Source organism: Hermetia illucens, chromosome 6, assembly GCF_905115235.1.
Source record: "Hermetia illucens chromosome 6, iHerIll2.2.curated.20191125, whole genome shotgun sequence".
Lineage (NCBI taxonomy): Eukaryota > Metazoa > Arthropoda > Insecta > Diptera > Stratiomyidae > Hermetia > Hermetia illucens.
The window spans coordinates 37,829,656-37,856,656 of NC_051854.1; the positions used below are offsets into that span (position 1 = coordinate 37,829,656).

The 27,001-nt window shown below is 42.9% G+C and overlaps 2 protein-coding genes across 2 annotated transcripts in view; one reads left to right on the forward strand and one right to left on the reverse strand.

Moving 5' to 3' along the window:
- Positions 1–27,001, forward strand: part of LOC119658572 (ras-like protein family member 10B) — a 161,338-nt gene that overhangs the window by 12,867 nt on the left and 121,470 nt on the right. The window lies entirely within an intron of this gene.
- LOC119659103 (uncharacterized protein K02A2.6-like) lies at positions 17,443–18,348 on the reverse strand. Its single transcript, XM_038067025.1, has one exon. The coding sequence runs from the start codon at positions 18,346–18,348 to the stop codon at positions 17,443–17,445; it is 906 nt and encodes a 301-aa protein (XP_037922953.1).

Consider the following 27,001-nt stretch of genomic DNA (forward strand, 5'->3'; position numbering starts at 1 on the left):
GCTTATTACAAAAGAGATCGTGAGAAGTCCCGTGCGGCCACTGATACCTATCTACCCCATACTTTGTCACAATTTGCGTGGGAAATTTTGTATATCCCGGACTTGGTTGTAGTCAGTAGATGAAAACTGAAAACGTTGCCCAAACCATGTTTTTCCAGCTTTGCCTTCAACGAAAGTAGATTTGGTTAAATTGTAAAGCTATTCTTCCTTCGGCTATTGATGTGGAGTAAGTTTCGTGAGCGCTTCCTGTTGAAGAGCCTTCTTCCGTTTGTTGACCAAATTGTTGATAATCTGGTCGGGGTATTCGCTAAATCTATCGACATCAAAAATGTGCTTTACCACACCTTCACCACGTCTTCCGAGGATATGTACTGATGAGTGTAGGTCGAAGTGATTCGTTTAGTATCACTTGGGCCGTAGACCTCCAGATCTAAAAATAGTATCTACACTTTTCCGACTCCAAAGTGAATTCGATATTGAAAGAGTTGATCGCGTTTTGAACTTTGCCTTTCTCGGTGTTGGGACGGATGTCGACCACATTCCAAAATCTTACAGCCAATCCTCTACTGGAGCGGTCACTCCTTTGATGGAGACATTCGGAAAAGTGCCTTGATATTAAAAGACACCCTGATTTCGTCTTCCTTCAGCTCCCTAATCAATTGAAGGGGCTAAGACAACTGGCTTGAATTTTTGTCCGATCTGGTTTCACTTGGTTACTTAAAGCTAGAAAGATACTCCCGCGGATACGCCTGGTTTATGAATCCCAGAGAACCTTTTAATCCTAGGAAGATTAGATTTTTAGTCTGTAGTTTCCTAAGATTGGACCCTGATAATTCTGTCCGCCTATTTTATATTCAGTGGTAGATGATCCTGAATTTTCCATAAAGTCCCATTATAGGGCCTGTGTTTCATCCTTATCTCGTAACCCTCCTTTGTCCAACTTAAGAAGTGCATTTCTTTGTTCGCTTCAATGAAGTAAACTGGATTCTATCTGCCCTTCTTGATTATCTTACTCTTCCTTGTTGTTGCTGGTGTGCCTGGTTTTTAAAACGTTTTTTTCCTTGATTGTGCCTCTTGTTGCAGTCCTGCTTGAGTCCTTTTATTCTGGAGTACTTGGCGAGGTCGGGGAGTATGGATTGATTCCCGTTTCCATGTTAGCGAGGAGTAGTGGAACATTTCTTTCCCTCGCAAAGAGTTATTTCGTGAAGTCCTTTGAGCACTGATTTATCACGAAGCTATGATAAGTAAGGTGAGAAATGTAAATAGGACAGTTTTAAGTTTCTTCCCTCATTCAAATCCCAGCACTGAAGAAAGCGACAGGTAGTCTCTGAAATATTTATATCTACAAAGAAATAAAAGACTCCACTAAAGCAAAAGGAAGCGTTTTTGGATTTTTTATTTTGACTATCATCGTTTTACTCAAACGCTGTATATAGGTCTTCTGATAGTTTTTAACGTCGTTTGACAGACAAATGTGACACATTATAGGTGATTAGATGCGTCGTATTCATCAGATCTTAAAAATTCAAAGTAAGTTGCTGATTTATCTATTTGTTCGTTTTTGTGAACCTACATAACAACTAACGTCGCCCGTCCTGTCATCCTCTATGATTCTGAGTGTTGGCAGATTATAAAAGACAATGAACTGTGTTCGCGGTAATAGAGACAAAGACATTGGGAAGGAACAGTGGAGTAACGCGCCATAATCATATCTGAAATGAGGATATTCGCCTTTGATATGGGGTTGCACCTTCATTTAATTCCCGTTAACAAGAATTCACTTGTCAAGACTGGTCTGAACATCGAAGTCCATAAGAAACCACGAACAGACCGGGCGAGAACACACACCAAATTTTCAAATTGTCGCACAGATTCGCTCAGTATAGTTCCTCCAGCCACCAATACGTTTTCGATTCTACATAAGGGTTCTGTCGCATTTAGAGTGGTCCCTGCTCTCTTCCTTGCCTGTTTGCTCGCTGCCTGATTGCCTTCAAACACAACACGGCCTCTAGCGTAGAGTATCTAGATTTTATTGTACGAGCCGTCCGTATTCAACCTTAGTGCCTTTTTCCTTGGCCAATGAGCCTGGCACCCATTCCGTGTGTTGTAAGGGATACGTCCATTGATTGTTAAACGATTTGTCACACACCGCACGTTAAATATCGTTAGATATTTGAAATCCATGGGCAAGGTTCACAAGTTAGGAGTATGGGTACCATATATGTATTTTGAACGAGAGTGCTTCCTTGCTCGGATGAATATCAAACAAAGGAAAGAATAACTATGTCATAGCAGGCAGGTCCTCATCCAAGGAATGTTATGTTTGATGGGATCCACTGGGTATCATGCACTACGAAATGCTTCCGGGAAATCAGACAATTAGTGCCTAACTATATTGTCAACAACTTCTTCGATATCAAGCAGCTATTCAAGAAGAAAGACAAGAATCACAGCACCTAGTGATTTGCCAGGTTGATAATGCGTGGCAAAAGTAATCATTCTCCAGTTCGGTTGGGAAGTTCTTCGTCCGTGGTGATGCAGTGAAGTACACCGAATCTAGTTGGCCCCAGTGGTCGCAGAATATCCTGGCGAAGTTTCCGCTGAAGTTTCTTCAACTTGGATAGCTTCTGCTCAACGTGTGCATCTGTCGGTCATGGTCAGGCAGAACCTTTTTCCGTCGGACGTAAGTCCCGTTGGGGAGTTCCGTCCCCACGTACTCGAGGAGGGCGATCAGACCCGAGTCTGCATGGGACTCATCTGAAGTGGCTCTGTCACGAAGCCTCACCGGAGGTTATCTGGTACCATGGGAGCCGGGATGGCCCTCTGAGAGTATATGCTCCAGGAGAATTCCTGGAGGATGTGTTCTCGGCCCGGTTATTTGCGGTTGGCCCCCTAGTGGGAGTTTCATGGTGGTTGTGGTTATGCCTACATCGCGGGCAGAGCTCCTCGGAGCTCAAGCGTGAAGTTGCGCTGTACAACTCAGGCGCCATACCCCTTAGTTATGGCAGAGGTGTTAGGTGCCTTGCATCCACTGGTATGAATGCTGAGCCTGCACTCAGTATAAACCAGGACCGTTGTGCTTGCATGGCGGGGCTCTGATTGTGGTCACAAAATCAATCCGCGTCCGAAGAGGACCGTGAGATTAAGCCTTCACGGCAGGTACTCACGTTAAACCCCCAGGACTTTCGTCGGACGTAAGTAAAGAGTCTTTGGTGTTGAGGTGGAAAAGCTCCTCTGGGTGTGAATGTGTGTTTCTGGATCTTCAATCATTGGCAAGCTGTGCAAGCTCGCGACAATTCTCCCACATTGTGATTCATTTTTGCCCAGAAGTAGCGTTGAGAAACAAGCTGGGATGCCGGGGTGGCTGAACTGGCTTATGTAGATGAGTTGTCTGGCCCTCCTTGTTTCGTTAGTTGTCTTCTGATTTAAGGCGAACACCAAAGGTTTGTGGTCTGTGCGGATGGTAAATTGACTGCCTACAAGCAATTGCTGAAAGTGACGTACAAGTTCCCCATCATGCGTAGAGTACTTGACCTGGGGGTTGTTGAATACCTTTGAGTAATACCCAAGCGGTTGCCAATGCCCGTTGAGTATAGCTCCCATACCGTGATCTGAGGCATCACAGTCCAATGGTCTTTCTGCTTCTGTGTCTGGATGGCCTAGTAGTGTAGCCTTCTGAAGATCTACTTTGCATTTTTCGAACGCAGCAACTGCAGAGTCGATCCAGAGGATCGGTGCCTTGTCGTTCTTCTTTGACATGTGTAAAGGTGCGTTTAGCGGTTTCTGTGTAGGGCTGTATGTGGAAGGCATCTCCGGTAGCATTTCAGCATCGCGAAGAATTTTTGTAGTTGCATTACCGTCCCCGGGCGTGTGTAGTCCTGGATTGCTTGTACCTTGCTTGGTAGTGGTAAGACGCCTATGATGTTACCTTGTAGTCTAGAAAGTCGATTTCTGGCTGGTCAAGATCGGATTTCGTAGGGTTGAGGTTGATTTCATGCTCTGAGAGTCTCTTGAAGACTGTCCTCAGGTGCTGCTCGCGCTCCAGACTGTCTTTTGAGGCAATAAGCAAATCGTATAGGTTCGCGAAGGCGAAGGGTAAATCTCTGAAAATAGAATCAGTAAATACTTGGAATTTGTGTGCTGTATTCCAGAGACCAAAACATATTCGAGTGAATTCATTCATTCCCAAATGATGATTGGGTACGTCAAGAGCTCCTATTGGAATCTAGAAGTAAGCTCGTTCCAGATCGAGCTTAGTGAAAATATGTTTGCCGTGTAATCTCACGTTGAAGTCCGCTATGTTGGGCACATTATACCTGTCAGGTGCAGCGTGTGCATTGAGCGGGCGGTAGTCGCTGCCGGAGCAAATGGTTCCATTCCCCTCTTCCACTATGTGCGGAGAATTCGACCAAGGGCTGTTGGATGGCCGGGAGATTCCCTGGTCCATCATCCACTGAAATTCTTGCTTTGCCGCTTGATATTTGGCAGGGGAAAGTCTTCTAGCCTTAGCAACCTGTAGTTTCTATGATGTGTTCCACAGCGTACTTTGATTGTTCCTTAAGCTGCGCAGGTCTTGTCAGTTCAGGAAACTGCGAGATGAGATGTTGGAAAATGGTTCCCTTTTGGTACTGTCGAAATAGTGACTGGATTGCTTTGCATCACTCTTCCTTTCATAGTGAGGCCGGTTTTACTATCGATCAGTTCTCGACATTAGAGATCTACCAGGAAATCGTGGGTAGCCAAAGAGTCGGCTCCTATGATGGGACGTTCTATTTCTGCGCTGACGACTTTCCACAGAAGAGGTCGCCTTAGGTTGAAGTCCAGAACATTGTTGGTTCTACCGAAAGTCTTGGTAGTGGCCCCGTTGGCTGCGTAGAGAGTGTAAGACACTGGTGTGCCTTGGAATTTTTAGGAAGGAGCAAGGCTGAGACAGCTGCTCCGTTGTTGATGAGGTATGTCCCTTTTGTTTAACATAAAACCGAAGTATAAGCATGTCAATTTCCGTCAATTTTTCGGACAACTTAGAATTGGGAATAAGGACAACTTGAGGAAATTGATAGATGCATTAGCTGAACACTAAAACAACGTGATTTAAATGAGAATCAAAGCTGCCTGTTGCTGGGATTCGCAGCATTTATGCTGTTTAAACCAACTCTCACGCATAAAATGCGAAAACATCATAGCGTTTATACAGAGTTCTCATAATTTTTCCATTTTTTCCATCCGACCAACTTAGATCACAATCTAATAAGAGTTCATCTGAAGGAAATCGCTTTGAAAGCTTTGTTTATGCAATGGAGACCATCAATTTAAGAAGAATGAGGCTGAAGTAATATGGACAACAGACATCACTCCATCCACTCTCATTTTATGAGAATCTCCGCTCTTGCTTTGGCTGAAAACACATTTCCTAGCTTTCTTTAAACCCTCGTGTTCCGTACTTTTCTTCTTGAGTAATCATTTCCTTTCAGAAGCTGGTGGTCGCCTACTTCTACACGACAATATTCTTAACTAGAAACTTTGGTCGTTTTCTATGCAATCTCAGATTCAGCTCGTATTACAGACATACCTGTATATCACGTCTCACATTCCCCAATACTTCCAACATTTTTGTGGACCTTGCGTTTAACTTGCAAACGACTGACATGCTTACGTACATATGTTATCCGAACACCTATATTTCAAGAAAGTTCTCTATTTTCGGGGCCCTTGGGTATTCAACAGGGGAGGGAGTTTTCCAGTTCACTTTGCTTTTAGGGCTTCACCATGAGCTCACCGCAAACGATGCATGAAGGCTATCCACCGTGCGAACGGCACACAAAATCTTATAACCTGGGAGGGAATTGTAGTGGTGTCCTAGTTTCCACCCGAGTATGCAAGGGTAGAGATATCACAACTTATTCTATAACTTGAACTTGGCAGAGAAGGGAACGTTTTCTCTTAGCATCATAATGCGAAAGAGAAACTCATATGAACAAGAGCAGCTCACCCCTGCATAATATGCTGGTGCAAAGTAGGGAGATCAAATCTGTGCTGTATACGTGTACTTCAAATATAAACGGCTACGTCCTTATATGGAATCCAGGATCTTTCCAACCCCGCACAATTTCATTTTCTGGTTGAGGACTGGATAATTTACCGAATTGAGAGCAGCAGGTAAAAATATGCCAGTGAGGAAGACCATCGTTAGGGGGACTGATATATGCGCTATTTTGCTGCCCCTTTTATAAATAACGTAATTTTATCAAGCACTAAGTGCAGGAAATGAGGAGGCCACTGATGCGGAAATCCCGATGAAATGGAACTGGATATTTGATTAAGGAGGCATATTTTCTTGTTAATTATGTTCGTTTGCCGCTTTCATTTTATGAAGAGGTAATTCAGTCTTTCATTTGATAGCAGCGAGAAGGTTCGGGAAGCCTTATTGAAAGTATGAATTTAGGTTAATAATAGTCCACAGTGGTTGCACATCCGCATGAGGTCATCAGAGCTATCAATATGAACTTCTGTGCGAGATGAGACTGGCATGGGGTGATTTCATCAGGCAGTTTTCGTGGGGAAGGGTAGGTGCTGAAATGAAGTCCTTATTTATGTAAATTCTGTAATTTCGCGCAGGAATACATCACATAATATGTGGTTGCCATTTACACCTTGGTGGGGTATAGCATGTTAACCACATATATGTGCCATCGTTCGCGATAACCTTCAGTTGCCTCCACGATTTCCCGAATCGCCTGCACTGTTCCTCCACTCTTCTGCTACAAGTGCTCTTGGCGACCATATTGTAAGGGTAGACTCCACTGAATGGCGTACCCAGCAATGCCATTCTTACCTATCCTTATCGTGAGACCTATTTTTTGCCAGTTCCGCCTTCCGACCACAACACGCATGTGAGCCAGGCTTGTTCGCCGACCAAGTTCTTCGCTTGTAAAAGTATTAGGCCGGCGTACGATGCGTCACAGGCGGGTAGTGATGAAGGCTTGGAGTTTTCGAGCGATAGTGGGGGTGACTTTCCATGTGCTATTCCTATACAGGAACACAGAAAGGATACTAGCACAGAACACTCTCAACTTCATCTTGGTGTTAACATAACTGCATTTCTAGATTTTAGACACGTCGGGCAACATTCAGATGGGTGCCATCGTCGGCAGAAACCACACTTCCTGGATATTCAAATTGATCAACGCCGTTGATGCTCTGCCCATCAATGCTGATAGGGAGAGTGCGATGACCCGTCAGATTAAGAACGTTGGTTTCGTTCGTGTTTATCTTCAGTGCGACTCTACTTGCCCCTCTTTCCAGATATGGAGATGCTTAGCTAAAGTTCATGACGCGGTTGACGGAGAAGCAGATGTCATCAGCGTAGTCAAGGTGTTTGAGGAAAGATACCACGGCCCGTTGAACTCCTCCACGTCCTCCGGCCAAGGCAGGATAAAGAACGTCATCGATATGAAGATGAAATAATATCGGTGACAAGATGCAACACTGACGGACTTCGATTTGGACCTCAAATTCCTCTGAGATTTTATCTTAGTGAACCACTTGAAATTTTACCCCATCATATGTCGCTATTAATTTCTCCAGAATGCTTGTCCTGCACAGAGCAGACCAGACACCTGCCTACTAACGCTGTCCAAAGTTTTATCGAAATCGATGATGAGAAGGTGCAGATCTAAATTCTGCGCACTCTTCCAAACTGACACGTAGGGTGTTGATGTGGTCAATGCGGAGCGAAGACCGGCCTGGTCACTATCGATCAAGGGAAAAGATTACATCAGCCAAGGCTTCGATGGATTCTCCGAGGCTGTATATAAAATCGGGGAAAAGTTGGAACATACTCTATTTGAGATGGAACTCGTTGAAACTCTTCGACGTGCTTACTCCCTTCAATCTAGTGGACCATTCTGCATTTTCCTGCCACGACTGAATATCAGCTTGGTGCTGCAGCAGGAAAACTTGGAAGTTTGGCTGGGCAGTTCGTCGCAAGCAAGCTCCGGGGCGGCTAGACGGACAGTTGAGGAAACGGATCCCTACCCCAGTGGCGAACAAGACCAGTGGTCGTTGCCGGAGTCCCAGGTGGAAACGGTCGGTTCGCGAGGCTGCTGGAAATGGCAAGAAGGAAGACACAAATTTGATGAATGTAGAAGGTAGCGGAAACGATTTTGCTTCGGGTGTGGGGAACCCCAGATAATGAAGCTCCAATGTGGGTGTTGTCAACTGATGGAAACTACAAAACATATGTTCCTGACACTGGGGCTCGTCAGCCTATGATTTAGTCAACTCTTCTAAACCCATCGTCTGACTCTCATCTAGCAGATCTCGGACAATACCTTTTTGACACCGTTTCTCCATCCTTGGTCTATAGCTGTCTTTCCTTGAGTGGGTCTCGGAAATCTAGCTGCCCTGTAGGGAAGCGAGATTTCATTTGCCTTTTTCAGGATTAACTTGATCAAATATATTGTGCAATTATCTTAAATTGCGCCGCATATTGCACATTATTGAATACATTTGGGCGAATTGATCGTGACGGAGGGGAATGATCTGCCGCATCCGTCAACGCTACTGCTCGGAACATGAACTCTGAAAGTTGAGGGAACGTGTGCTCAAAGGGTGCTCCCCGCCACATTCCCCAGCTTGGCTAGCACAGAGGCATGCAAACACGAGTGCTCCGATGGAACTTCAGTATTTGCGAGCGGACCTTCACTGTCAATTCCGTCAACTTTTCAGGTTTTTGGGATAAATCTTCCCTCTAGGTCATCATCGGCCACTCAGGATTGTCGTCTGACCATCAACTTTCCGTTACTTTATTACAGACGGCAGGAAGAATGCAGATATCTCTCCAGTTGTCGTGTTCAAAACGGGTGCTCTTTTTTAAGGTTTTGTTTGTAAAACAAAACCTTATTAAAATCGGTTCACTGTCTGTCTGTCTGTCCGTCTGTGTTTTTTTTTTTGTTGAGGAGGTGGAAATCTTCAAAAAGTCACTGGTCTGGACACACCAGCGTGTGGGATTTTTACCCACTAAAACCACCCCCGACTCCCTCCCTGCCCCGCGGAACCACCATAAGGTATTACATCACGGGGCGGAGTCAGCTCACTCTTGCTTTGTCACCTTTCTTCTATACGCCGCGCACGTGACCGCGCTTTTCTCCTTTCCTCTGCCTTTCGCAATTTATCTTGAATAGATGCGATCATGAAGTTGACCGCATCCCAATTCTCTTGATGTGCTAGCATTTTCGGTACCAGATTTTCTGGTACCAGCACCTCTCCTAGAGTCTCCTCTAGATTCCTCCTTTCTTCCACAAATCTCGGACAGTGGAAGAATACATGCTCTGGGTCCTCTGGGACTCCATTGCAATTTGGACAATCGGGTGAGGTCTCCAATTTAAACCTGTGAAGGTATTGGAGATATCCTCCGTGTCCCGTGAGAAACTGGGTGAGATTATAATTAATCTCGCCGTGTCGTCTCTCCGACCACTCCTTGATGGCAGGAATGAGCCTGTGCGTCCACCGGCCCTTTCCCGAGCGTTCCCACCGCTCTTGCCATCTATTTATGGATCTTTCCCTCTCAGCGTTCTTCGTCCGCGATGAGGAAGAGGTTGGCTTTGCATTGTATATATTCGCCATCTCATCTGCCAAGATGTCAATCGGCATCATTCCAGAGATGACGAATGCTGCATCATCTGAGACAGTCCTGAAGGCAGAGCATACCCTCAGGGCTGTCCTCCTGTAGACTGAACTCAGTCTGGTAGCATTCCCCGACATCCACAACGCCTCCCTCCAAACTGGGGTCGCATAGAGCATGATCGAGGTCACCACCCTGGCTATAAGCAACCTAGAGGTATGCCGTGGCCCTCCCACGTTCGGCATCATCCTGGCGAGGGCCATACTGGCAGTGGATGATTTATCACCAACATACTGTACGTGTTGCTTATAGCTGAGCTTCCTGTCTATCACCACCCCCAAGTATTTGATGGTCTGCTTGGAAGTGATGATATGATTCCCGATTCTAACACAGGCGTAATTTCTCTTCCGGCGCTTCGTGATGAAGACCGCTTCTGTTTTTTCCTCCGCAAGCGTCAAACCAGAGCTCTCCAACCAGCATTTGACAGCACTGATTGCCTCGCTTGAGTATAACTCAGCATCTTCAAGATGCTTTGCGACAACAACCAGTGCTATGTCGTCAGCGTAACCCACCACTGTGGCTTCATCCGGAAGGAGAAGATTAAGTACATCGTTGTACATGATGTTCCACAGTAGTGGGCCCAATACGGAGCCCTGTGGGACACCGGCGGAAACAACGTGCTCCTGCGGTCCGTCATCAGTGTCATACCATAGCCTCCTTTCAGTTAAGTAACTATCGACGATAGCAGCGAGATAGGCGGGAATACCAATCTTCGCTAGGGATTTGCGTATTAGATTCCAATTGGCCGAATTGAATGCATTTTTCACGTCCAGGGTTACTACCACGCAATATTTGCTGGTACTACCCTTTCCGTGAATTGCATCTTCGGCCAAACCAGTAACCAATTTGATGGCATCAATGGTTGATCTGGCTTTACGGAATCCATACTGCCGATCTGAAAGGCCGCCTTGGCCCTCAACAACCGGGAGTAATCTATTATAGATTACCCGCTCTAACATCAGAGTGAAATTATGCGGTATTTCCAACGATTAATTAATTGAAGTAATAAAAACTTGTTGTTTCTTTTCCGTTGGTGTGGGTATTTTATTCTTGCAAATACCGATATTTCGGGAACCACTTGTTCCCTTCATCAGTGCAAACAAGTTCAACTTGTTATTTGCAAGAATAAAATACCCACACCAACGGAAAAGAAACAACAAGTTTTTATTACTTCAATCGCTCTAACATTTTCCCCACCGTGTCCAAAAGACATATGGATCGGTATGACGATGGTTCACCTGGAGGTTTATCAGGCTTAGGCAGAAGTACTAATTTCTGTCGCTTCCAAGCCGCCGGAAATATTCCTTCGGTCATGCACGCTTCGAACAGCTCAGCGAACATGTCTGGCCTGGATTTCACGGCAAGCTTAAGGGCCTTATTCGGCACTCCGTTCAGGCCCGGCGCTTTATTGTCTCCTATTCTGCCACAGATCTCCAGCAGCTCGTCTCTGGTGACTGGAGGAATTGCCGTCACATTCAGAGGTGGTTGGAATATGTCGGTGCTCTCCTCTTGCTGGGGGAATAATCCCTGGATGATTTTCAGCAAGAGGGTGGGACACGTGATCTGCGGAGAGCAGCGGCCTCTGAATCGTCCCATCACTATTCTATAAGCACACCCCCACGGGTTGATGTCCGCTTCTGAGCAGAGCTCCTTAAAGCATTTTGTCTTGCTTCGCTGGATGGCGGGCTGCCTTATAGGCGCACTCTTTCTGCCCCTGATCGACTCTACCTACCGCCCTCTGAGCCGCTCTTCTGGCTCGGTGGCAGGCTGATCGAAGACCGGTCAGTTCATCATTCCACCAGTAGTTTGGCCTTCTACTGGGGAATGAGCACCTCCTAGGCATAGACGCGTCACATGCTTTGGCGATGCATTGAGCCAGATGGACGGCTCTTTCCGTAGAGGCGCCTGCTATATCAGGTTGATCTAACCACACCTCTAAGAACCTCTGCTCATCCAAAGATTTTGCAGACCAGCCTGAAACCTTTTTCGGTTTTGGGCATGATAGCTCTTTGCCCTGTGGCTCGACACATGTCTCAAAGAAGATTGGCTGGTGATCGCTGTGGGTGTAGCGTTCGCTGACGCACCAGGACATACCACGCGCCAACGCAGGGCTGATAAAGGTCAAGTCTACAACCGAGCCTGACCCCCCTTTCTGAGAGGTGTTTACGGCACCTTCGTTAGCCAAAACCATGTCCAGCTGCGCAAAAGCCTCTAATAGACTGCGCCCCTTAGCATTTGATTCTCTGCTACCCCACTCTAGGGCCCAAGCATTGAAATCACCAGCAATCACCTTTGGACTTCGTCTCCTTGCGTCGAGAGCAAGATTATCAAGCATTTGCTCGAATTCAGGCAGTGTCAAACTTGGTGGGGCGTAGCAGCTGTATACATATACACCACTTATTTTCGCCCACACAAAGCCACTGGCTGCCTAACTTGCAGTACATTGTATGGCTTGTCGACCACAAGCCCATATCGCCGCTCCACCAGTCGAATCTGTGACCCATACGCCACCGTGGCGGTTTCTGTACGGTTCACTTACGATGGCAACCTCCATCTTAGATTCGAACGTGGTCTGCTCAAGTAAATCCTGAGCGACCCTGCAATGATTGAGGTTTATTTGAATAAACCTCATTTTCTCATTGCAGTGAGCGCCTTCCTAAATTCCGGACATTTGGCACTTCCGGCAATGTGCCGGTTATCCTGTCCCTCTTTGGCTACGCACAATAGGCACTTGGGGTCCCTATTGCACTCTCTGGCAATATGGCCTTTCTCCCCACACCTTCTGCATCGATCGGACCGATCAATGTTGCTGTTGCATGCCTTCGCTAAGTGCCCAAACATGAGGCATTTAAAGCACCTCTTTAGTGAAGTTTGCTCCCTTAAACGGCAAACAACCCATCCAATCCGAACCCTTCCGGCAGCCAACAACATCTGCGCTGCCTCCGCTGGCACTCGTATGGTGGCCGTTTGAGTGCCACCATAGGCTTTCCGTAGACCGACAACAGACTCCTCTGTAAGTTCTTTCAACTTGAATTGCTCCTTCAGAGCAGTACAAATTTCTCCTTTCGATGTAACTTCATCGAGGTCCTTACGTTGTATATAGATCTCATGTTTTTGGGCACGCACTGCGGCATTCTCCCCAAGCGAGTTTTTCACTTGAGTGCGAAAGTCATCAGTTTTGCCGCCGCTGGATCTTTTCAGCTCGAACATGAGATCCCCTTTCTGGGTTCTTCGGATTCGGTTTACATTTCCGCTCAGATCTTTCAGGTCGGGATCCGCTTTGACCTTTTTGAGTATCTCCGCGTAGGACAGATTGCCCTTACTGGAGATAACAATTACATCTGGACGAGTTCGCACTTTTGCTTTTCGTTTCGCTTTTTTGTTGGTAACTTTAGTCCATCCATCGTTTTCGTTCGTCTTGGGCTTCGCAACGCTGGTCGAGTTTCTTGGATTCGCTGTATGCTTTCCTCCTTCTGAACTGTTGGTGTTGGTTTTCAGGATGTTCTGTCCGCCTTTTTTTCTCTTAGGCGCCTGCTGATTATTTAAAGTATCTCCCTCTTTTTCACGTACTCGCTTATTTCGCTGGGATTCGATGGTAGTACGGTTAGGCGTCACTTGGGTCGCTTGTGATACTGTTGGCACAGCGGGGTTAGGCGTGTTGTTATTATTCTTCTCCTCCATCTGTGATCTATTATAGAGGACTCTAATAGCCCTCACCATATTCTTTATGACTTGGTGCACGTTGTGCTTGTCCTTGATAAATTCGGACAGCTCAACTATCTTTGCCCCAAGCTGGGTGAAGGGTAATTCCTCCGGATCGGGACTCCGCTCTTTATAAGCCCCGACAGGGTTACTCCTTTTATACACTGTTTCACTTTTGCCAGTTATTGATCTTGCCTGTACTTTTTCCTTCATCGCCTTTAGCATTGGTGGAGGTCTCAAAGTTGATGAGCTTCTTTTGAATGGATCCTTATCTTGTTCCTGGAGCACCTCTTGCTGTCGCGCATCTTGAACATATGCTGTGGGTGTTGTTACAGTTTTTGTCGTCCAACGATCCATCTTCAGTTCATCCTTGGTTGTTCTTGCTACTAATGTTCTCGGTAAGGTCGTACTTCGCTTGAACACTTCCATCTCCAGATCCAAATCACTTGTAACATTATATGCCAAGGTGGCCAAGTTGTCCACCACCGAGGCACTGCGGTCGAGGGATATCGACGACCGGGAGCCTGCTTGCTCACTCCCAAAAGCCGCCGGTACTGGGGTTCCGAGCACCTGAACCGTAAGTTTACTCCTTCTCTCGTCTTCCATGGTGGTTTTATGTTCTGGGTATCCTTCCCATAGCCATTTTGGTCCACGCACCAGAGATGAGCAAACACTAGCCCATACACAGTCAGAAAAGAAAAGTGCATGAACACATATTTACACATCAATAGGTATGCCCCTATCCGCCACCTGGGGTCGCGCCTGATGGGAGATCTGGCAACTCCTCCTGTCCGTCTGTCTGTCTGTCTGTCTGTCTGTCTGTCTGTCTGTCCGTCACACGCATTTTTCTCGGAGACGGTTATAGCGATTGACACAAAATTTGGAAGAAAGGTGGGAAGTGTGAACGCTCACACATATAGTGAGTTACATCCTCTTATGACGAATTTAAGGGGGGGTCCCCATACATGCAAAAGGGGGTGTAAATTTTTTTTTCATCAAATATAGTCATGTGGGGTATCAAATTAAAGGTCTCGGTTAGTACTTTTCGAAGTCGGTATTAGTTTTGACTTTGCTGAAAAGGTGGGGAGTGCGGGAGGTTGAAAGTGGTCATTTTTTTTAACGAACCCATTCTCAGGAACTACCAAACCGAAAAATCTGGAAAAAATCAGGGGGCTGCCACTATATGGTGCCTAGGCTCCGAAATACCCTCCATATCGATACCTGTTCAAATAAAGTTAATAATAGTATATAACTATAATTTTTAGTAATTGACAGGAAAACCTCCCTTAAGTTCACCCTAGAATCACAAAATTGCAGCAATGTAGGCTACAGTATAGATCATAATCCTGCCAAATTTGGTGAAAATCGCACTATTACTAACAAAGTTATACTAGGTCAAATCTGTGCTCCTCTGCAAATTCAAGACTATGAATGTCAATATCACTTGAAAGTGGCTATTTTCACATAATATATGCATATTTTACGTGCTACATGCTGCTGGGACAAATGCACACCCAAATCTCTTTATAAAAGAAATACACAAAACCTTTCATACCTGAAGCGTCTAGCTTCCGGTTTCCCGACTTGTTTTAAACTTAAAGATCATCCCCCTCTTCCAATCCCTGGGAAAGGATTTGGACTCTTAAAATTTCTACACGAGTCGAAGCAGCAGTTCTGCAATAACTGCAGGTGCATCGATAAATAACTCTGCTGGAAGACCGTCAAGCCCAGCGACTGTACTCCGTTTGAGTGTAGTAGTGGCCGAAATGATTTCTCTTTTGCTTGAAGGAATATTCACTGCTGAAATCATTGCTTTCCGCGGCATCTTCCACTTCCCTGAACAATTTGATAGTAAATTTCCTTTTGTCGCCGAACACAATACGTTGAACACCCCGGGATTTCACTCGGTATCTGAGTTCACTGCCAACGGTCAATAGAGCCTTAAGCCACTTTTCTTCATCGATCAATTTCCACAATTTCGCAGTCATTCAGATCTTATGACGCCCTTTCGGGCATGCTCGAGGATCTGCATAGAAATCGAGGAAAGGATATTTTTGACTGTAGACCGATCATCATCGATATTCTCAGGCCTTCTGATTAGCAAGATGGTTCTCACGCTATCGAGCTACAGTTGGATTATGCAAGCCGTCGACGTTGACTTTATGAGGTCGCAGTTCTCCCAACCTGCGAGAAGTGGTGGACGTAATACACAATCGAACGTAAGCGATCGTCAGACGGTGATCCCTTTCTAGATCCATGTTAGCGTCGCTTTTGTTTTGTATCTAGGAGACAACTTCTAAATCTATTGCTGATTGCAAGGTGGCCAATCTGATTTCTCGTATGGTGTCAGTTTGTTGAACACCAACTGATCTTATGGCAGGCTCTCTGGTTGAACAATGTGCCACCTATGACGAGGCGATGGAAGCTGTAGAAATTCACACACCTTCGACTATTTTCGTTACAGTCGCCAACCCGTGCTTTCTAATTACATATCCGAGCAAGATGTGATCAAAGCCTACATTGGCATTCATATCACCCATTATGATCACAATGTCACCTTTAGGAAGCCTCATGCAATTGCTCGTAAAAAGCATGTTTCTCCACTAAATCGGGAGTCCCCATTGTTAGATAGTCTTACGCAATTGTGTACGCTAGTATGCTACCCACAGTTTCGCATTAGACACTTTTGAATGTTTCAATTCAAAATAAGCACTATTTAAAGTTTTGAGAAAGCCAAAAAGTGGCCGTCAAATCCCACAGCAGTTTCGATGTCCTATTTAAGGATGCGGACCTGTTTTGAGGCAATTTTCACCGCCGAATCAAGATTTACTTAATCAGTATTTACTAATGAAGTTTTTGAAGATATGGAAAGTGGAGACTTGTTCCTTCCTTCAGTGCTAGATTTATAGCGCCGAAAAAGGGAACAAACTGTTTCCTAAATATCGGTGAAAGTAGACCAAAATAAATTGGAAGTCCTCTCGTTATTTACAATTTGTCAACAGTCTCGATTTCGTTGTTACTCCGGACCCTATACCAGAAAGACGAAATTGTCTTCCCATCCCATCCTAGTCACAACTAGGTATGTGTGCACATATTCCCATAAAAATAATGAAGAATTGAGAAGACGTTCACCATTCATATTAGTGCCTTCTAGTGGCTCACCTGCCTTTCTACACTTTTGCCATTTGCAATAGATGCGCCGATTGGGTGAATGTCAAAATATGGCAACTCGTATTCGTGATAGATGCAGTTAAGAGAGGGAGCATTCTTAACGATGCGAAAGATGTCCTGAAAATCCTTCTGATGAGTTAAACGGGAGATTGCTTTCATGATTTCTGAATCATACTCTTAACATGGGGGCAAAAGGGGTAAAGGATGAAATTTTTTAATACCGAAAGTCTAGACAATGGGGTTTGTTTTTGACACAGATGAAAAATCGATTGAATTGTCCTGAAGATGGTGAGATAACGAAATAGTACCTATTGGCTTCTACTGTGAGTACCCGAAGTCTTAGAAAAGAATGTTACCTAACAGTATTCCAAAGCTCTATATGCTGGAGCTGCTAGATATATGCTCCTTTCGGATAGAGACCTATTCATATTGGAAGCTAGGTGAATAGCCTATTCTTCTGCATAAAGTATAATAATTAAAATAGATTTTTATCCTGTTTTACCCCACATACGTAACACATTAATTACTGTGGAATTCTAGGAGAATTTTCTTCATTTTCTTATGCTTGTTGCTCTCGGCTTGGTTTAACTGGTTTCACTATGTCAATGGTTTCTCGTTATGTATCTTTTGTAAGGCTAACATTATATTGTGTTAATGTAAATACTAGATATATCTATACGTACATATATCCATTCACTTTTGTCGTATTTTTTGTTTATCCACTAATAGATACCCATAAGTGTTGTGGAATCATATTTATTTGAAAAAATATTTGACAGTTGAATGTATATTAAATACAGTTGTAGTAAACTGAATTGTTAATTCACACTATATATTACATTTAATGGTTAGTTCACACTGTTACATTTCTCCTTCCTTCAGTAATTTTACATCTCTTCCACTAGTCTCTTTGGTCGATTTCTTAGCCGTTGGCTTCGCCGTACTGGATGTTCAATTTTTTGTGCTTCGGTGTGTTGTCCTTGTTCACTCATGTTTCCGTTTTCATGCGACGGTATAGCGGGCTGCATAGACTGCTGATGTTCCTGTTCATCATTTGCTGTCGGGCTTGCAGATTGGTAATGGAAACTGTTTCGCTTAAAATCTGGGACATCCCGGAAGTCGATTGATGGTGGTATTACCCTCCGTTCTCGGATATGATCTGCATGTCGTCTTCTTTCTACACCGTCCTTCGTTCGAACACGGTAGGAATATCGATTTGTTCTTTCGACTATGTTGGCTGGTTCCCACATTTTCTCGATGTCTGTCTTTACGAATACTGGTTGTGCTGGTTGGAACTCTCTGTTAGACTGCTCTGCTTGAAGATTTTGTTTTACATGTTTAAAATGCATCTCTCGCCGTACATTAGGCTTCAGATTGTCAAATAAAGTTCGCAGGCGTCGACCTAGCAAAAATTCAGATGGTGCCTTCCCTGTAAAGGAGTGTGGTGTGTTTCGATATGTAAATAGAAATGTGCGCAAGCGCTGACGTTGTGATAAACCATCATATTCATTGGCTTTCATGCGCTCCTTGAATGTTCGTACGAATCGTTCGGCTAGTCCGTTGGTTTTCGGATGGTACGGTGAAGACGTTACATGTTTTATTCCATGACTTTGACAATAATTTCGAAACTCTTCTGACGTAAATTGACTACCATTATCCGACACGATAATTTCCGGATAACCACATGTTATAAACTTCTCCTCTAGGAATTCGCACAAAGTTCTTGTGGTGGCAGCATAAAGTACATCTGCTTCTACCCACTTTGATAAAGCATCAACAAGCACAATCCACATTTTTCCTTCGAAGGGACCTGCAAAGTCCACATGCAGTCGTTGCCAACAATGCTCTGGCAGGGACCAAAAGTAGATTGGCAGTTCAGATTGTTTTGGGCGCTGCCGTTGACATGCCATGCATGATTTCACTGTATGTTCCACGTCCTTGTCGATGTTCGGCCACCATACATAGTACCTCGCTGACGCACGCATAGAGCCAATGCCTGGATGCCCTCTATGAATGTTACTTCTTGAAGATTATCGGGCACGATAATTCGTCCTTGCCACATCAAAATACCGTTTTCGTATGATAGTTCCTCCCGTTTGTCGTAGTATGGTTTCAGCTCGTTGTTGATACACTTCGTGTCTGGCCAGTGACGCTCAATTAACTCAATTACTCGTCGTAATATTAGGTTATGTTTCGTCTGCTTCCTAAGTTCCTGTTCTGTTAGTACAATATCATCAAGCTTCCGTGTTTGAATTACCGCATAAATTTTATGAATCTTCTTCGTTTGTCTCCCAACAGGTGTTGAAGCGGCTTGTGATCCGTAATTAATGTAAACTTTGTCCCACGTAAATATGGATCAAATTTCTTCACGGCGAAAAATATTGCTAATGCCTCCTTGTCAATGGTAGCGTATTTTTGTTCTGCTTCGTTCAATTTTCGTGACGCGTAGGCGATAGGTAACTCGTTGTTAGCCTCTTCCTGATGATATAAAACAGCACCAAGGCCTACATCGGATGCGTCTGTTGCCAAATAAGGCGGTTTTGTGTGATCGTAAGGAGTTAGATGACGGGCGCTAGCTATCATATGTTTAACGTTATCAAATTGTTTCTGTTCCTTTATTGACCATCGCCATTGCGACTTTGTACCAGTTAATGCGTGTAGTTCGGAACATGCTCCATCTAAGTTGGGTATGAATTTCTCGTAAAAATTGACCAATCCCAGAAAGGATCGTCACTCCTTCTTGTTAGTGGGCATTGCAGCATTTTTTATTGCTATCAGCTTGTCTTCCACTGGATAGATCCCTTTTCGGTTGAATTGATGGCCCAAATAGTCGATACTGTCTTGAAAAAAGCTACATTTGTTCTTTTCGATACGAAAACCAGCTTCACGCAGACGTTTAAAAACTTCTCTTAATGATCTTAGATGGCTATCTTCATCTGGACCTGTAATGCCTATGTCGTCGAAATAGATTGCAACGTTGGGTATGCCAGCAAGTAGATTTTCCATATAATTTTGAAATGTTCCGGGTGCACTCGATATACCAGGAGTCATACGGTTATACTGAAAATAACCTTTGTGTGTGGATATGATTAGGTATTTTCTTGACTCTGGACTAATCTCGAATTGTAGATAGGCATCGCGTAGATCTAATTTCGTGTACTTCTCACCCTTGGCAAGCTGCTGACGGATGTTTTCGAATGTTGGTACTGGATGTCGTATTGTTACTAGTGCTGAATTCAGTGTAACACGAAAATCACCACAAATACGTATATTTCCGTTCCGTTTAACCACGTTGACAGTGGGTGTTGCCCATTCGATCGGTGTTTCGTTGGGGTCAACAGGTGAGATAATTCCAAGCTGCTGTAACCTTTCAAGTTCGAATTCCACGCTTTTTTGAATTCCGAATCGGACTGGCCTGGCTGGAATATGTATTGGTGTTGCTGTTTCCTTTACGTGAATTTTAACTTGGTAGTTATTTATTTTTCCCAGTCCTTCTTCGAATAGCTGCTTGTTCTCTTCCAATATGTCATTTAACTTCTGATGCAGTGGTTTCGTTGTCGGCTGCACGTGGTTGTTGACACGCTCTACGTTGTACACTGGTTCAGGCAGTGGCAAATTGAAGGCTTCATTCCACTCTAAGCCAAATAACATTGGATTCGCGTTGTCCACCACGACTACTTCCAAAGATCGCGTTCGCTTGTTCAGCGTCACTGTCACTGTAGCTTCCCCTTGGCAAGGTAAATCGAAATTGCCATAAGCCCGTAGTTTTGGCTTCCCTTTAAGCGTTGGTGATCCGATCTGTTTCCAAAAATCTGTACTAATAATGGAAACTGACGCGCCCGGATCCCAGTCCATCGTACACGTGACACCGTTTATCTTAACGTCAATGTTTCTTTTCTTAGCAATGGCACTCATTACTTTAAAAACTTGCTCACAACTCGAAATAGATGTATCACTATTTTTTACGTTGTAAATACGCTGTTGTTTCTTTTTGTCTCTCGCGATCAATTTAACTCTGCCTTTTCTTATACAGCACGACCCGTAATGTCCACGTTTGCCACACGCTTCACAATTGTGATTCGCCGCCTTGCAGTTGTCTTTTGAATGTCTTTCACGCGCACCACATCTTAAACATTGTTCTTCCGACAAAATTCGGATCCGCTTACCGATTTTCGCACGACGTTTTACTATCTTTTTCACTTCCGCGCATTCACTTTCTACAATGGCTTTTTCCGCCAACTCTCTTGATAGCGCTATTTTGAAAACTTCCGCGAACGACACTTCGTTTTCTATGCCTTCAATATCATCGAATGTTTTTAGCTCTGGCCACCTTTGTTTCAATTCCACTTCAAGTCGGGGATGGTTGAGACCCGTTGCAAACCGATCACGTAATTGACGTTCTAGCATGTCGCCGTCGTAGCCACAATCGCGACTTATGTCTTTTAGCCTGTTCGCGTAAGATTCGAATGACTCATCTTTTTTCCTCACACAATTCCAAAAGTTCGTTAGAGCTTTGAAGCGCGTGGTTTTTCGTTCAAAAAGCTTCACGAATTTTTCCGCGATTTCCGTGTAAGTTAGGTTTTCAAATTTTTTCTTTGCGTCCGCAAATGCAATTTTTAGTTCACGATAGGTTTCCGGCTTTAGACATGATACGAATAATTCTCTTTTCGAACTTATATCATCCGCGATTCCCCACATGTGGCACTGGGCTTCAAAATAATCTACGAAAACACTAGCCGTTGTAACGCCATCATATTTCTCACATTTAAAGTTTTTTAGGATGTTTTGTTTTTTTTACCTCTGTAGAGATGTTTTCTCTACCAACCGTCACGGTAGCGAAATTTTCAAGAATTTTTAGGATGGCGGTTTGTTGCTCCGCCTGCACACGTAAAAATTCGGCAAACTGTGTGGCGTCCATATTTAACTCGCGCTCGGAAAAACGAAAAACACGACCGTCCTCGTCGCCAGTATGTTGTGGAATCATATTTATTTGAAAAAATATTTGACAGTTGAATGTATATTAAATACAGTTGTAGTAAACTTAATTGTTAATTCACACTATGTATTACATTTAATGGTTAGTTTACACTGTTACAATAAGTCAAAAGTACCATACCAAAGATAGACTTCGTCTTAGAAAAATTTCTTTTGAGGATATGCATGCATGTTTGTTTAACGTCCCAATATATAATACCAACTCAGCTTAGTCCAAATTTGCAGGAGTGTTGGAAAAGTTTCATATTTGTGTCCTTAACCAAAGCATCTATTTCCAAGGATTATATAACCCGGTATTTGCTCGAGCAATGTTGTTACATCGCAAAATGAATAAGGAAAGGGTGCACAGAGAAACACCAAAGAGAGTCTACACATATGTCTAGCTAGAGCAGCCTATCATTGTTTTACATGGCTAATGAAAACAATAACGTGTGTTTTGTTCTATTATGTGGCAGCAGTAGGAGGGTCGAATTTGCAGAGTATATTCACAAATTTACATTTGTCAGGTGAATTATTATGGAGAGACAGAAAGCTGTCTCTTCTCTACTTTGCACGTTTGTCGGAAACTGTCCCAGAACGTGTATCAGGTTTGGAAACACTCTGCACAAATCTTCAGGCAGTGTCCGTAAATATCCCTAGCTTCCCTAGGTAATTGTTTCGCCGGCAGTGATCAGTGAGAACTCTCACTATGATTCAGAAGTTCTTCTTGTTGAGTTTTAAGCAGTCCTTTGTGCGCTTCAGTTTGTATCCCCCAATAAGCACCCTGGACTGCTTCATCCCTGGTAGGCCCAACAAAAGTTCCCTCAACTGTTCATCTTCAATTTTTAATGTCATAGCCATGAACCCGTTTCAGATTCTACAGAAGGGTTCTGGCCCGTGTGAAAGCGTCCCTGCTCCCTTCTTGGCAACCCAACATGGCCTAGAACCCAGAGTATCCACCTTATTGTGCGAGCCGAGCATTGTATGCCACAGCCAAACTCTCCCAGTTTGCCTAGTTACTACAAAGTGCTTCATACTTCTTATCGAAGTGAAACCTTCTTGTCATGTTATCCTTTGGCGTCAATAATTCGGGGTAACACCTAGAAAAATATAAACCGCCCTTTGGTTTAGGCAGCTTTCCGCCCCACTGATACTTCGTGGATTCCCGAAATGTGTTTCACACATGCATCTTTCAAAGTAATTTTTAGTCTTGTGTAATTCCCAAATGTTTGACCTCTGTTTCCCGTTTTATCACCATGCCATGAGATATATGTTTCCTTGAAAATTAAAACGCACGATTTACTTATTAATATAATTTTATTTGTTTCGACAAACTCAACTCTAACAACTCAACTGCTCGTTCCATGTCTTTTTGGTGTCCTTATATGTGGACAACATTATCTTAAGATCAACCTTTGAACTATTGACTAGATAAGAAAAATGAAACGCTTATTAGAGTTATCTGAAATACATTATCGCGTCGACTCATTAAAATGCATCTTTCTGCTCATACGCATTTTAAGCCTAATCAGAAAATTGATTCTCGCGTCTCAAATTTATCTCTATTTGTCGTTGTCGTTTTATTTTTCTTATCTGGAGCGGTCTGGTTTATGACTCCTCTATCCCTAAGATGCGTGTCCTGGCGCATTGAATTTATATTTACTTTGATGCTAGTTTTCTTTTTATGAACTTTAAAATATTACAACAACTATAAGAATGATAAAGATTATTATAATAATAATCGTTGGCGCAACAATCCATATTGGATCAGGGCCTTGAAGTGTGTTAGAGCACTTCATTCAAGACCGTAACGGTACACTAGGAGACAATGTGGTCAGCATTGCGCTCGCCCGAGATTATTACCCTGATTTGACTCAGGTACTCATTCACAGCTGAGTCGACTGGTATCCGACGTCAAATCACGATGCAAATTCCACTGCCACCAGTGAGATTTGAACCGCGACCTTCCGTATGACAGCCTAGTGCTCTAACCACTGAGCTATCCGGACACTAAAGATTATTATGACATCTGTAATTAAGCTTGTCCATGAAGTTTTATTATGTTCCAATGATAACAGTTTTATGTGATTCAAATTCTCAATATTTTGAACATGAATAGATTTTAAGGTCAAATTATGAATTTCGTTGTACGATATATTTTTTAGTATGTTTGGTAATATAATGTTATTTTGAACAAAATTTTCTTTATTAGTGAATATTTTATCCCCCAAGGTTATTTTACAATTTAAAAATTTTATTATATTACTAGCTGACCCGGCCACGCGTTGCTGTGGCTAAAGTTTTTGTTATATTACATTATAGTAAACAATCTAAGAGGAACAATAAGAGAACATCAGTCACGGAGTCCACTATGCTTTTTCACACAGATGGAATTTGTAAAAAAATATGGTGATCTCCTTATTTGACTTTCTACTACTATAACCCTTTAGTACAATGAAATTATTTACGAACAAAGACGAAAATGTTGATGTTGGTATACAAATTCACTGGATTGAGATTTGAAGGGGAAGTACGTTGAACACAATTAATTAAAATGTTCTTACACTTGATATTAAGCAGAAATCAATAGGTACAAAATAAAAATTTATCAGATTTATTATTTCCATTTGATTTTATAACAAATATAAGTATATTACAGTATAATACAGTAAATAACATGTGACGCTTAAACTCATGAATGAGGTAGGCAAGGCAGACAGTCTTAAACTTTTAAACATTAATATCTATTTTTTTGAATTATAAATACTTTCAATTTCAATTTAATTTAACACCAATCGGTGCACAATGTTTTTGGTTAACCTGTCTTTAGCTAACACAAATAGATTCGACAGTTTCCCAACACGTGAACACGCAACATATAGTTGCCCATGAGAAAAACATGGATTTTCCAAATCTAAACCACAAATGGACATTGTTTGACCTTGAGATTTATTTATAGACATGGCGAAAGCTAAACGAATTGGAAACTGTAGCCTTTTGAAGGGTATGGTAGAATCTGATGGTATCATCGGAATACGTGGCAGCAGGACCACTTTTCCTTTAAACTTCCCAGCCAAAATGGTTGCTTCAAGAATTTTTCCGGTGATCTTTTTGATGACCAAACGCGTACCGTTACATAATTGAGGTGGATTCAAATTACGGAGGAGAATAATAGGGGAACCAATCTTTAATCGAAGATTATGTGGTGGCATTCCAGGGATATCTAATGAATTTAAAAATTCAATCGGAAAATTTACACTTTCATTTTCATCAACAACAGTATCGATTGATTTAAAAGACATCAGATCACCTGGTAACAACTGTTGTATCTGGAAGTTAATTTCGTCAACATCAACGTTTTTGGCTGCCAAAATCGCCCGTTGACTAAGCCATTCATGATTCAAATAATTATTCTGTATATCCGCGAAAATACTCTGAATCAATTCATTTTTATCCTGAACAACAGTGCAAAAATTGTCTGGTAGTTTAATGCATTGCGTATTTGGTTGCAGTTCTATTTTACCGTTCCCAATATCTAGTAGTTGTTCGGAAAATATTTGTGTTGATGGATCATTTTGCAATTGTACTCGCATATTTATGGTCAATCGAAGTGTTTCAACACTTCGCCATAAGAATGATTGTTTCAAACATGCATTAACCTCATCCGCGAAAGTAGAGCGAGGTATAACCGGTAAGGTCTGCCGGAAGTCACCAGACAAAAGTAAGATAGCACCACCGAAAAGTTTATTATTGCTGTTTAAATCTTGCATAGTTCTGTTTAATGCTTCAAGTGAATATTTGTGTGCCATTGTGCACTCATCCCAAATTATTATAGAACTCTTCCGCAACACTGCAGCTATTCCACTATTCTTTTTGATTTTACACATTGCATCTGGTTTATTATGAACGTCCAATGGCAGCTTGAATGTTGAATGTGCTGTTCGCCCACCATCCAGATTTTTTGTTGCAACCGTATTTTGGCAAGAATCAACGATATTAAAAATGTCTTACCGGTTCCACCGGGTGCATCCAAGAAAAAAAAACCGCCTTGTTCAGCAGCAACAGCCAGCATAATCCGATCATAAATAATTTTTTGTTCTGCTGTCAGTAATGGTTTACTGTTCATGATAATTGTTGCTAAACTTCCATGGTCATATTGATTTTCTCGTTGTAAATCGGTATTGACTAAGTCGGTGGCTGGACGATTAGGTGATGGCATACCATAATGATTAAGTGGTAAATTTGAAGTAAGAACACATAAATCCTCGATCAAGACCAATGCTTCATTGTACATCTCTGGTGTATAATCTATGTTTTGGCATTGATTTGTCTGTCTAATTCGGTGCAAGATGTCTTCTGTCATACAATTTCTATATTTTTCCCACAAAGTTTGTGCTTGCGAGGGATAACATGTCAAAATAATTGCAAACAACTGACGAATGTTATTCGGTGTTGATGTCAACGCAGCATCAGCAAGCGTTAAGTCCCAATGGTTATCGTCTTCTAGCAATTGCAGTTCACGACATGCATCCTGGTATGTATTGAATACTCGACCATTAACTGTTCGTAAAAATTCAAAAGACGTTGGTCCGGGAACACTCACCAATAACAAACGTAAATAGAAGCACTCACGTTGCTTTGGATGTACCGTGTAAAGTCTCCCCAATGTCTTAGCTTTGAATATGCCTGTAATGGAAGGATGTGGTTTTCCTTGTTTCCGTGGCTCCCATTTTTTACTGGATTTATTCCATGTGAAATAACGTGGAACATCACCACCGGTCTTGAATGAAGTGCTCTAACACACTTCAAGGCCCTGATCCAATATGGATTGTTGCGCCAACGATTATTGTTATTATTATTATCACCAAACACCAATGTCTTCGCGAATTGGCCAAAAACATCAGGTTTTTGGCACAATGTAAAAAATTCAGTTAGAGTCGTTTTCGGAGCTTCGAACGCTCTTTGGAGAACATTTTCTTCAGTGAAGTATACACGTTGACCGTTTTCAAGATGTATTGCCAGATGTTGGACAGCAGGATCTCTTTCGTGGATGGGAAAGCTGATAATATGCCAAATAGCTTCATTGCTGCTAATGTATCTGCCCATTTGGTATCGTGCTATTTCGTTATTTTGATTTATGTTTTGTACTTCAAATATGGCCAAATCACTGCCTTTGTTTACATATTTACAAATATACTTAATTGATTTAACAGAACTGCAAAGCTCAACATTGATATGAGCTTACAGTTTTTGAAAGTAGTGGTGAGTATGGTACCACCCACTGATTATCAAACTCAACTTGATTTGGAAAGTTCGGCAGTCGCATTGTAAATGTGTGGCCACCATTCTCAGTACTTCTGCCGCGATACATTGGATAACCATCAATATCCGTGATCGTGTCATTCGTATGCGGCTTTGGGAAGTTTTTTTACATTTTCCATTTTCCATGCACGATGACGTCATGTTGAAAGC